General features: G+C 37.8%; 2 protein-coding genes across 6 annotated transcripts in view; one reads left to right on the forward strand and one right to left on the reverse strand.

Moving 5' to 3' along the window:
- Positions 1-6,165, reverse strand: part of cc2d1a (coiled-coil and C2 domain containing 1A) — a 29,985-nt gene extending 23,820 nt beyond the window's left edge. For all 5 annotated transcript variants that reach the window (XR_012382409.1, XR_012382408.1, XR_012382411.1 and 2 more), the window contains exons 1-9: positions 5,993-6,165; positions 5,431-5,508; positions 3,281-3,428; positions 3,078-3,184; positions 2,019-2,252; positions 810-1,110; positions 600-709; positions 257-329; positions 85-174 (exon numbers count right to left, since the gene is read on the reverse strand). Coding sequence is in view for 2 of the 5 variants with exons in the window: in XM_017356645.4 (XP_017212134.1) it covers positions 85-174; positions 257-329; positions 600-709; positions 810-1,110; positions 2,019-2,252; positions 3,078-3,184; positions 3,281-3,428; positions 5,431-5,487 (1,120 nt within the window). In the remaining 3 variants the exon portion in view is untranslated. The remainder of the gene's footprint in view (positions 1-84; positions 175-256; positions 330-599; positions 710-809; positions 1,111-2,018; positions 2,253-3,077; positions 3,185-3,280; positions 3,429-5,430; positions 5,509-5,992) is intronic.
- A 354-nt stretch (positions 6,166-6,519) lies between these two features.
- LOC141375103 (uncharacterized) lies at positions 6,520-10,525 on the forward strand. Its single transcript, XM_073907042.1, has 4 exons — positions 6,520-6,614; positions 6,753-6,841; positions 8,287-9,672; positions 9,816-10,525. The coding sequence occupies exons 1-4, from the start codon at positions 6,587-6,589 to the stop codon at positions 9,900-9,902; spliced, it is 1,590 nt and encodes a 529-aa protein (XP_073763143.1). The 5' UTR covers positions 6,520-6,586; the 3' UTR covers positions 9,903-10,525.
- Positions 10,526-12,148: the final 1,623 nt, after the last annotated feature.

A 12,148-nucleotide genomic window follows, 5' to 3' on the forward strand; every position in this document is an offset into this window, starting at 1 on the left:
CACAATGAAACCAAAATAGTCATTCCTTTTTAAAACATTCCCTTTAACATTTGCATCATATATAAATGATTGATTTGTTCAGACCTGTGTTTGCTGGAGCAGCAGGAGGAGCAGGAGCGGCGGCTGGTTTGGAAATCTGCTGTGGGGGGTTTGATTGCGGCACTTCAACATCTCCTGAAACAGACAATCCTTCATTAGGATGTGAATAAACTGCAGTGAGGCTGAAGTGAGTGATGTGTGTGATGTAAAGCAGCACCAGGAGGAGGCGGCAGCGAGCGCAGGTCCACCATCTCCCCTCGGTCCACAGCCTCCACCACTGAGTCTAACGTCTAGGAGAAAGGCAACAAAACACTGCTCAGTTCTGTTTACTTGTGGCAGCATTTATATCATCCAGACAAAGCAAATACAGTAGCCATGTGACATAATATTTACATTCAAAACATGCACTACATTTAATAAAATGTATTATAAATCATTTGTTCCTGTGATGTACAACTTAATTTTTAGCATCATTACTCCAGTCCTTTTAATGTGTCCCCTGAATGAAATGTAAACACACAAATGTAAAGTAAGAGTAAATTAAACTTATTAATGTTTACCTTGGACACGTGGTAGAGTTGTTTGGCTTGTTCAGTGTTTCCGCTCTGTTTGGCCTTTATGGCTGCCAGCTTGTACTCTCTCTGTCTGCTCAACACACTGGCCTTTAGCTCTAAAACCCAAATGAACAGCATTAAGGGGACAGCAGAGGCTTTTAGAAAATGTATATTGTGTGTGTGTATTTGTGTGTCAGTGAGTGCATGTGCATGTACCAGAGTGCTGTGCGTTGGGCTGTGCGGGTGTGAGTGGTGATATGGCTGGCGTTTCTGGAGTCAGAGCCGTGACTCTCTGTGCTGGAGGCTGGAGAAGCTGAGGTTTAGGTGGAGCTGCGGGTCTGCTGTCCTGCAATGGCTTCTCATTGGCTGTCTGCGGTAGAGCAGGTGCTTCCTGCTCTCTGATTGGCTCGGCTGGAGTAGCAGGGGTGGATTTTCCACCGGTAGCCACAGGAGGAGGAATCTCCTCTTCATTGATTGGCTTGCCCTTTTTAACTGAGGCCAGCATAGACTGAAGAGTCTGAAAAAAAAAACAGTCAAAACATGTAAACAAACAACTCTGAAATCCCCAAAACGTGATGGATAATGTTAAGTGAGAATGTCTGTAATAATATATAATGATAACTGTAGGTGTGCATATTTAGATTCTTGGTTCTGACGCGTTTGTTCCTTGAACGGGTCGATAAAAAAAATTAAATATCTATACTTTTGCAAATAAAGTTGGATTTCCAATTCATTTATTGTCCATTTTGTCAAAAATAAAAAGGTAAACAAAAATAAACAAACCTATTCTCACATCTATAACATAAAAGTTTGTTTGACCCTTTTCTACGCCCGTCTGCTCATCTTTAGGGGAGCATTAATACAATAAACACCATCTAGTGGTGATATGTCAGACTATACTTGGCATTATTTTCATTACTGGCCTAAAAGTGTTTTTCAGAGTTAATCTTTGAAGCAAAAAGAAAAAAAGAAATTAACAAATAAAGTGAATCCTATTTGTTTGTTAAATATGTTTTAAATATAATTTTTATTTCAATATTTCACATCATATATAAACAGTTGAAGTCAGAATTATTAGCCCCCCTGTTAATTTTTTTAACTAGGCAGATTAAGGTAATTAGGCAAGTTATTGTATAATGATGGTTTGTTCTGTAGACAATCGAGAAAAAATTTTTTAGCTAAAAGGGGCAAATAATTTTGTCCTTAAAATGGTGTTTAAAAAATTAAAAACTGCTTTTATTCTAGCCGAAATGAAACAAATAAGACTTTCTCCAGAAGAAAAAATATTATCAGACATACTGTGAAAATTTCCCTGCTCTGTTAAACATCACTTGGGAAATATTTAAAAAAGAAAAAAAATCAAATAATTCTGACTTCAACTCTATATAGTTTTTATATTAGCATTAGTCATCCAAACATTCTCACCTTCAGTCCTCGGTCGTATCGCCGCACCTTACTGCTTTCTCCGGCAGCTTTGGCGTTGTTTATGGCCGTCTGGTACATATCCAATCGCTCCTGCAGGCGAGACTCCAGACTGCCTGATGCATTCTGGGATACAGGCTGTGGCGCTACGTTTGAGCGTTGAGGAGGCACTGGGGACGGAGGAGGTTTTCTGACCACTTCCTCCTCATCATCTTCCAACACTTCATTTAACTCCGCCTTAAACACAGCAAATATATTTAAAGGGGACCTATCATGCTCCTTTTTACATGATGTAAATCAAGTCTCTGATGTCACTAGAGTGTGTGTGTGTGTGTGTGTGAAGCTTCAGTTCAAAATAGCACACAAATAATATTTATAACTCTTTGAAACTGATCCTTTTAGGCTTTGATCCTAATTATGGTGTTTCAATGACTGTCGCTTTAAATTGAATTGAGATTGTGCTCTTTTCAAAAGAGGGCGGAGCTACAAATGCCTGTGTGTCAGCATAGTGGTGAATTCAAAAACTATAATGAGGGAGAGATGATCACTAGTGGGCGGGGCTTTTCTCACTCTGATGACACAGACTAAGGGAGAATGTCAATTAAAGTCAATTATTAGCCCCTGCTGTGCAATTTAAGTAATTTTTCGATTATTTCTGTAATCATAAGAGCAACTGTTTTGATTTTAATGCATTTAATTAGTTCAGTTATTATATTAATTTGAGGTATATTATTGACTAATATGCAAATGTTCTGTGATGTATGTAGAATACAGTTTGTAAAGTAATTTTTTTGTCTTTTAGTAGATTTGCTTAGTGGATCTAATTAGATTTACATTGTAAATCTGTTAATAATCTCATTTACATTGTAAAAATAAGTTATTATTTTTTAATTAATGTTTTAAGTTATTAGTCACTATACTGCCAAAATCATTCTGCATAAATCTGCTAATTTATTATTATTTGTTTTTAAACAAAATTCTGCACAGAAATAGCAGCAAATGCATGCAGAATTTGTTTGTTATATCTAATGTAACAGAAGACATGAAGTGTTTTTGTCTCACCAGGAGATCAGCATCGTTCTCCAAATCTCCATCCTCGTCTCCGTCCTCGTCCAGATCTTTCATACAGAGAGCTGCCATTCGCTCAATGTCCTCCATCGCCACTGGGGCTAAAAATAAGCAATTAAATAGGAAAAAAGCAGTGGTTTATCTGGTTTTGATGGTTGTTAAGTGATGTCATATTTACATCCTATTTAGTTCCTCACCTTTTCCTCCAGGTTTCTTGCCCCCGGCTCCGCCTCTACCTCCACCTCCTCCACCCATCAATGCCATAAGCTCTGCCTCCAGCTCCGCCTCATTTCCTCCAGAATCGTCCAATCCGCTGTCAGGAGCCAAATCCAGCAGCAAACCCATCTGATTACATGTAGAGATGGAGAGACAGCGTTATTTTGGTAAACCTGAGGATATATTCTCAGAATTTCTTTTGCTAAGTTATTTTTGTTTTTTATTACATTCATTTATTCAAAGGTCACCACAGTGGAATGAACCTCCAACTATTCCAGCATAGGTTTTACACAGTGCATGCACTTCCAGCTGCAACTCAGTATTGGAAACACCCATACACTCATTCATTCACACACACACACACACACACACACACACACACACACACACACACACACACACACACACACACACACACACACACACACACACACAATTTAGTTTATCCAATTCACCTATACCACATGTGTTTGGACTGTGGGGGAAACCGGAGCATTCGCAGGAAACACAAGGAGAACATGCAAACTCCGCACAGAAATGCCAACTGACACAGCCGAGATTCGAAACAGCAACCTTCTTGTTGTGAGGAGAAGGTACTAACCCCTGAGCCACCCATTTTAATTTCATTCATAATTTTTTTCTTCAGCTTAGTCCCTTTATTCATTAGGGGTCACCACTGCGGAATGAACCGCCAACTCATCCAGCATATGTTTTACACAGCGGATGCCTTTCCAGCGGCAACCCATCACTAGGAAACATTTTAAGTACATGTTTTACTTAATTATTTAAAATTGCTATAATTTTAGTTTTAATTATTTACAGTATTTTAGTAAAAAAAAAAACAATGAAAAATGCTGCCCTGATAAGTAAAATAAAAGCATTTTAATTATATTTTGTAAACAAGTTGATTTTTTTCCCTAGTAACAAAATGTTTATATATTTAATGATAATAATCTTTTTTCTTATTGCATGTGTTGTGAAATTCTGCTAAATTACACTTACATATACATACACACGTATTCATACACGTGCGTGTATTTTTATTTATTTATTTTTTAGTTTCGGCACTATAGTACTCCAGGTTAAACTAAATATTAAAATCTAAATTTTATCATAAGCACTTGAAAAAACAGATAATTATTCTGTCTGAGGATTTTGTATTATTTTAACAGGACATTTTAGATTCTATTTCTATCTAATAGAGGAAATGTACAATGCTGTACTTATTTAGTTTTACAAGAGAAAAACATGTTACAAATTACAACTGGCCTGGTGACAACACAAATATCTGGGTCATATATAAATAGATAGACAGACAGACAGGCAGAAAGATAGATGGATGGATGGATGGACGGACAGACAGACTGATGGATGGATAGACAGATGATAGAGATGGATGGATGATAGATAGATAGATAGATATTCAATTGGCTGCATCACTGTCTCCTCTCCACCAATCAGCTGGTGTGTGGTGTGCGGTCTGGCGCAAAATGGCTGCCGTCGCGTCATCCAGGTGGATGCTGCACACTGGTGGTGGATGAGGAGATCCCCCCCACTATGTAAAGCGCTTTGAGTGCCCAGAAAAGCGCTATATAAATGTAAGGAATTATTATTATTATTATTATTATTATTATAGATAGATAGATAGATAGATAGATAGATAGATAGATAGATAGATAGATAGATAGATAGATAGATAGATAGATAGATAGATAGATAGATAGATAGACAGACGGACGGACGGACGGACGGACGGACGGACGGACAGACGGGAAGATAGATGGATGGATGGATGGATGGATGGATGGATGGATGGATAGATGGATGAATGGATGGGTGGGTAGATAGATAGATAGACAGACAGCACTTTCTCTAGATTTGTGTATTTTTCATCAAAAAATAAAAATTGTTGTGAGCTTTTTAAAAATAAAGTAACAAAAAGGTTCCACTTATATATTTTTAGACAATTAAATGCTGATGTTGTAATAAACTTGAGGAAAAAAATAATGAGGAATTTAGTGATTAGAAAATTACTGTAATAAAAGACTCAGCAATTATCAGCCACATTACACTCCTAGTTCCGCAGCAGTTATTTACTTGAGACACAGTGCTAACTCATCTTGTTCATCACCTGTTTGGCCCTGGCGGCCCCTTGGCCCTTCTGCGGAGGGTTCCTGCTTCGACTCATCTTCTCCGCAGCTTCTCAAACCTGGAGAGACAACAAAATATATTGAGTTATAATACAACAAAACAGCAATTACATCAAGAACAGCCATTCAGCAACACAACAACCAGCCAAACCAGAACAGACAGGCGTCATGACGCATTCCTAAATCATTGCGTGACGTTTGCATAATTCATGCTTAGACAGAATAAACAGCAAATATATATCATTAAGTGTGATATAACCCTCTCAGACATTATTAAGCTTAGTATAACTGCCTACAACCGAATGTTTCAGCAGTATTGAACATGCTAATGTTTACATGTTTGAACAAGACAATCTACAGCGCGCATTTAGCTGATTTTGCAGCAAAATAGTTTGAAGCAACGCTTAACTAACCCTATAATAAAATCAAACTCACTTACAATATAAATGATGACGTGAACAACTCATTTAAGTCAAAGTGGCAGCTAGCAAGGAGGCTAGTTTTTACATCAGACTGTCCTTACTAGTAATTTGAACGAGATACCTGAATCATATGTTCCCCAGGGGGCGGGTTACGGTGCAGATAACGGTTCCGTGAGGAAGAATAAGCTGCCTGTTATTAAGTTTTTGCATACGAGAGTCATAAAAACAGAGGTAAACAGAGATCTGCACTGCTGTCAATGAAGATTCAGCACTTCCTGCTTTTCGCCAGGTTTCTCATAGCAACGGGAGCCTCGCGCTTTACGGCACACAGGAACGCCCAACGGCTCCGGTACTTGTAGTTCAACCGACAGTCTGTCAATGTACTGGATTCTTAAGTATTTTTTTACGGTTTGTCGTGTAATTTCTCGTTATGTCTGAGAAAATGTGGTGAAAACTATATTTCTTTAATGTGGTAGCTTTCGCGCTCAAATGTGGTTAGGTAGTTTAATCATGTCAGCTTGATTATTCCTCATTAATTTGCGTTTAAAACTGTTTATTTGCTTTATTCACGTTGATAATGGATTATAAGAAAATATTTAACTAAACTGACTTAAAGGAGATCGAAAGTAATACATAAATCAAACATGAAATCAGTTTTGCTAATACTTTTTTTTTACTCACCTAACGTTAGCTGAATCTGGACTGAAACGAGAAAATGCCCAAAAGAAAATCAAAGACTACAGGTAACTTACATTCACAAGAACATACTGTTATTATCTTTCATTCACCCAACTTTAATTCATCTTAATTGGAGATATGATAATAACTATTTAATGTTCAAGTAAAGACACACAATGATGTACATAATTGGGTTTAAACAGTGCTCAAAGCACCCAAGAGGACACAAACCAGAGCAAAGCAACAGAAAAGTGCTGAGGAAACAAATCTGCAGTCTGTTGAAGAAAATCAGGTGATCACATGCACTGACATCAATATCGGGCGGTTCTAGACTAGAGTAACTGGGTGGGCTGGGCAGGGACCACTTGTACTTTTAGGGAGCACACATCAACATACATCACAAACTACCTAAACAATTGTTCTAAGTTTTTTTTTTTCATGCATCACTCTGCAGTCTTTATAAACAAGCTAATTAAATAACTTGTACTCAAAATAATCTTCCATGTTAATTTATTTGACAAGTAACTTTATATTGTAGGATAACACATTTTTGACATTCAAGTACATCAAGGCACATTTTTGCACCTGTAAACTTTAACAGATACATTTCAAGTCATTTTTTTGCCGTCTCGTTAATTTGAAATAATGTTTCCCAAGTGATCTTTAACATACAAGGAAATTTTCACAGTATTTCCTGTAAAACAAAAATAATTCTTCTGTCATAACAAGTCTTATTACTTAGTTTGTTTGGAAAAAAATAAGTTTTTAATGTTTTAAAAAACAATTTTAAGGTCAGTAGCCTAGTAATTATTAGCCATAAGAGATATTTACTGTGCTAAACTGAACTTAAACACTGAAAACTGAACTACACTGTTTCAATTTACTATAATCTTCTACAGCACAGGTGTCAAACTCTGTTCCAAAAGGGCCGCAGCTCTGCACAGTTTAGTTCCAACCCTAATTAAACACACCTGATCAAACTAATTGAGTCCTTCAGGCCTGTTTGAAACCTACAGGTAAGTGGGTTGGAACTAAACTGTGCAGGGCTTCGACCCTCCAGGAATTGAGTTTGACACCCCTGTTCTACAGTATGTGAAGCAGCTTTGACGATCTACATTGTAAAAGCGCTATACAAATAAAGGTGAATTGAATTGAATATTTTTTTTTATTTTCTACACAACAAATCAGTTATACAACAATTTGACTAATTATTCTAACCTTCCTAATTAACACTTTAATCTCAATACAATTAGTAAAAAAATAAATAACTAGTAAAATATTATGCACCATAGTGTCACCATGGGGAAGATAAAAAAGTAGTTTTTAGAAGTTAATTAAACTATTGTGTTTTAAAAAGTGTTGTAAGAAATCATGTGTTGAAGACTCTTGCTTTATATCATGACTGAAAACAAATATGAATAAAGGCAAAACTAAACGGGTTGAATATTACGTTTACGTGACTAAACAACTACATTTTATCAATGTGTTACATCTGTTCTCTGGTACTTACCAACTGTTTGTAAATTCAAGACTGCAATTCCTAACGTAAAACTATGTACATTCAATTTCTGATTAATTATAGCCTCTGCATAGCCGATGACTTTCTATACTAAAAGTTTTAAAATCGCTTTTGAAAACAAAAGTCTAATATAATCAACAGTGGACATTTTGATTGACATTTAAATGTGTGTTTCCTTTTTTAATTCACTCATTCTTCTTCTTAATGTCCACATTTAGACGTCAAAATCAGAAAACAACTCCCACAATGCATCATGCTCATACAAGCTGGATGAGCCTCAAGTTGAACATAGTGCATTACAAGTAATTCAGACAACAGAATTCCCCAATGATCCCGGCTGTTCCCTGGAAATAAAAACAAGCCGCGATGATAATGATGATGATGGAAATAACACAAATCCACCTGAGGTCTCTCATGAGAATGAACAAACTGCAGTGATCACAATGCAAACACCAGATCCTGAAAACAGTGCCAAATACATCCTCTCCAAACCTATAAATGTGCAAACAGCCAATGTAGATCAGTGTAACACAGAGCTGGATGATGACGAGAGTGAAAACACAAACAATTCAAACCACGAGTCTCAGAAGATTCCAGACTTTCACTCTGAATTACTTGACTTATCATCAGACGAAACTGGGATTAAATTGCCACATGAGGATGTTATTGCATCCAAAATGGCGGAGCAATTGGGATCTTCAGATATCATAGCTCAGACCAAAGATGAAGGTTCTGCAGATCCTTTAGTAAAGAGGAAAAAAAGAAAGAGAATGGGAATGTGCAGGCTTGGAGAAAGAAAGAGGATGGTTAAGGAACCGATGACTAGCAGAGGACAGGAAGACGAGACAAGAGAAGTTATCAGTGAGGATGGTTTAAGTAAAGTTAACTCCAACAATTCTTTCAAAAATGAGAGCAATACAGAGATGGAAATTGCAGAGATCTCCTCCCTAAACGCTTGCTCTGTTGAAGATGTACAACCAGATGTTCAGCATGGAAATGAACTTCAGATATTGGTTGAAAGCATGTCTAGGGTGGAAGAAATTACACATAAAGTTGACCCAACAACCATGCATCATGCTGATTCTGATGCTCTTGAGCGAAACAAAGTTGAATGCATGGATCATGGTGTTCATGAAGGAAATATTAGAGTAGATCCACTGTTGTGCGCTGAAATGTGCAAGGAAATCACAGCTCAGATTGGTAGCATGGCAAATGTAGATCTTGAGGAGGAGTCTACCAACGTTTTGGATGAAGAAGCAGTTTTAAAAGAGGCTGAAGCTTCAGGATCTACTTCTGAGGTTGCTAATTATTTTGAACAACATGTAAGCGGTGAACCTTCCAGTCCCCATGGATGTGACAAGTATGCCTGTGTTAGTGAGCAGTGTGAGGAGTTCAATGATTTCATAGATCATAAGACGTTAATGAGTGATATAGGAGAGATGTGCGAGTCTTTGGACGATGCTCTGGTTTCTGCTACAGTATCTGCTGAGAGCAAAGCAAACTGTGAGGAAAGAAGCACGTGGAGTTTATCTTTGCCTCCAGCTCCACCTGGTGGTGAAGATAAAGATGTGCAAGTGAGTTTTTACAGAACACCTAAAGCAGGGGTGTCAAACTCTGGTAATGTTTCTGGAGGGCCGCTGTCCTGCACTGTTTAGTGCCAACCCTGCTCCAACACACTTACCTGTAGATCTCAAACTAAATTAGTTGGATCAGGTGTGTTTGACTGTGCAGAGCGTCGGGCCTCCAGGAACTGAGTTTTGACACCTGTCACCTAAAGAAACAGTTTAGAGAACAATTAATATTCAGTTACCACATGCAAAACATGAAAATGTGATCATTTCTTCTCTCCCAAGTTTTTAAAAATTTTGAAAAACTTCATGAAATTCTTCTTTCTGCTGAAAACAAGCAAGGTATTTTAAAGAATCTGACTTGTAGTTCATTGATATTTCATCCTTTGTTGATTCATACTGGATTTAGGGACTTAAGGCAGAGTAAACAATGAACTTTCACAGTTTAAGGTCCTAAGAAATGGTGTAAACTTGACATGTAGACTTTTATACAGTGGCATAACAGACGGGCTCGTGATAATCCGCCCACACATTTAACGTGACACCACTTCTTTAATGTAGTGTGTTCGCAAATATGACAGATCAAGCTTGCTTTTGACATTATTATGTTGTATTCGATGGTTTTGTCCCTTTATTAATCTGGGACCGCCACAGTTGAATAAAACACCAATTTATTCATCATTTTTACGCAGCGGATGCCCTTTCAGCTGCAACCCATCACTGGGACACATCCATGGCCGAAATATGCTTAGCCAAGCCCCTCCAACCATTAACTTGCTCTTAGTCAAATATAAGAGGTGGAGCTTACAAAAAAAACCTTTGCTAACTCAAAATTCCAGTTCAAACAGGCTTTAAATGTATTTTTTTTTAAATTAATTAATTCATTCATTTTCTTGTCGGCTTAGTCCCTTTATTAATCTGGGTCGCCACAGCGGAATGAACCGCCAACTTATCCAGCAAGTTTTTACACAGCGGATGCCCTTCCAGCCGCAACCAATCTCTGGGAAACATCCATTAACGCATACACACACACATTCATATACTACGGAATATTTAGCCAACCCCATTTACCTGTACCGCATGTCTTTGGACTGTGGGGGAAACCGGAGCACCCGGAGGAAACCCACATGAGCGCAGGGAGAACATGCAAACTCCACACAGAAACGCCAACTGAGCTGAGGCTCGATCCAGCGACCCAGCGACGTTCTTGCTGTGAGGCGACAGCACTACCTACTGCGCCACTGCTTCGCCCTTTTATTATAAATTCCACAAACATTAACTTATAATTTAACAATACAAAAAGCAGCATAAATAATAAAAGCAGGTCTAGGTTGGATGATTATTTGAGTCAACACTGGTGACTAAAACCAAGATGAATCTTCAGTCAGTTTCAGAGAGTGATGCTTATAGACCTGCTGATGAAGAAGCTCCCTCCAGCCCTTTATCCATACAATCCCTGACTGACTCCCAGCTCAACAACATCCCCCTGAGGTGAGACGTTTCTCGTTGGCACAGAGCAATGCTTTTCTTGCTTAGAGTTTTTGTCTTGCTTCTAGACCAAATATCTAAAAATCCTGAAATCAAGAAACATTTTCTAGACAAGCAAAACACATTGCCTTGTTTTCAGAAATCATACTTCATAATTAAGTGAAAAAGGCATTAAGAAAAGCATTTTTGCGGTGTATGAATGGTTTAATGGAAAAGTGGTCAGTTTAGGAATAGGATTCATGCAACGTTTTACAATTCAAAGTCGCCATGAAATCAATATTTACTCTTCTTAGTTTTATATGTATAATTTATTATATTATATGTATCATTATTATTTTGTAAAAAATTATTTGCCCTTAAAAACTTTTATCAAATATTATAACTTTCCCCTCTCAAAACGATTTTCTTTACTTCCTGGTCATATATAATATCTTTAGGGCAGGGCTATCAGTCTTTTAAGCTGGTATTTGAGCATGCTAAATTCTGTTGTACGGCGCTGTGAAAAGAGGCGGGATTAAACAAAATGATCAGACATTTAAAAAAGCAAACGATCGGGCCATATTTGAAATTTCTGTGCAGAGAGGTCATGTTTTGATCATCGATTGGTCTCACACCGTCAAGTAATGCAATTTTGCAGGTTCACCAAGCTTGAACTTTGCAATGCAGCGAACTGCGAAACTTGACGCACGAACTTGCGTTTCCGGTCTAACGTATTCACGATCGTACGATGTAAGTCCATGAGGAGAAAATCCAGTGTGACTGCAGCTTTAGAGTTGAGCTATCAGTCCTTGAAGGCAGAGATATCTGTAATTTAGGGCAGAGCTGTCAGTCATCTTGGGAGGGGTTATTAGTTTTTTAGGGTGGAGCTATCAGTAGTTTAGGTGGTTATCAGTTATTTAAGGCAGGGCTATTAGTTATTAGGGGCAGAACTGTCCGTCATTTAGGGAGTGGTTATTAGTCCTTGAGGGCGGAGCTATCAGTAATTTAGGGCAGAGCTATTAGTAATTATTGGCAGAGCTGTAAG

Source organism: Danio rerio, chromosome 1 (assembly GCF_049306965.1).
Source record: "Danio rerio strain Tuebingen ecotype United States chromosome 1, GRCz12tu, whole genome shotgun sequence".
Classification (NCBI taxonomy): Eukaryota; Metazoa; Chordata; class Actinopteri; order Cypriniformes; family Danionidae; genus Danio; species Danio rerio.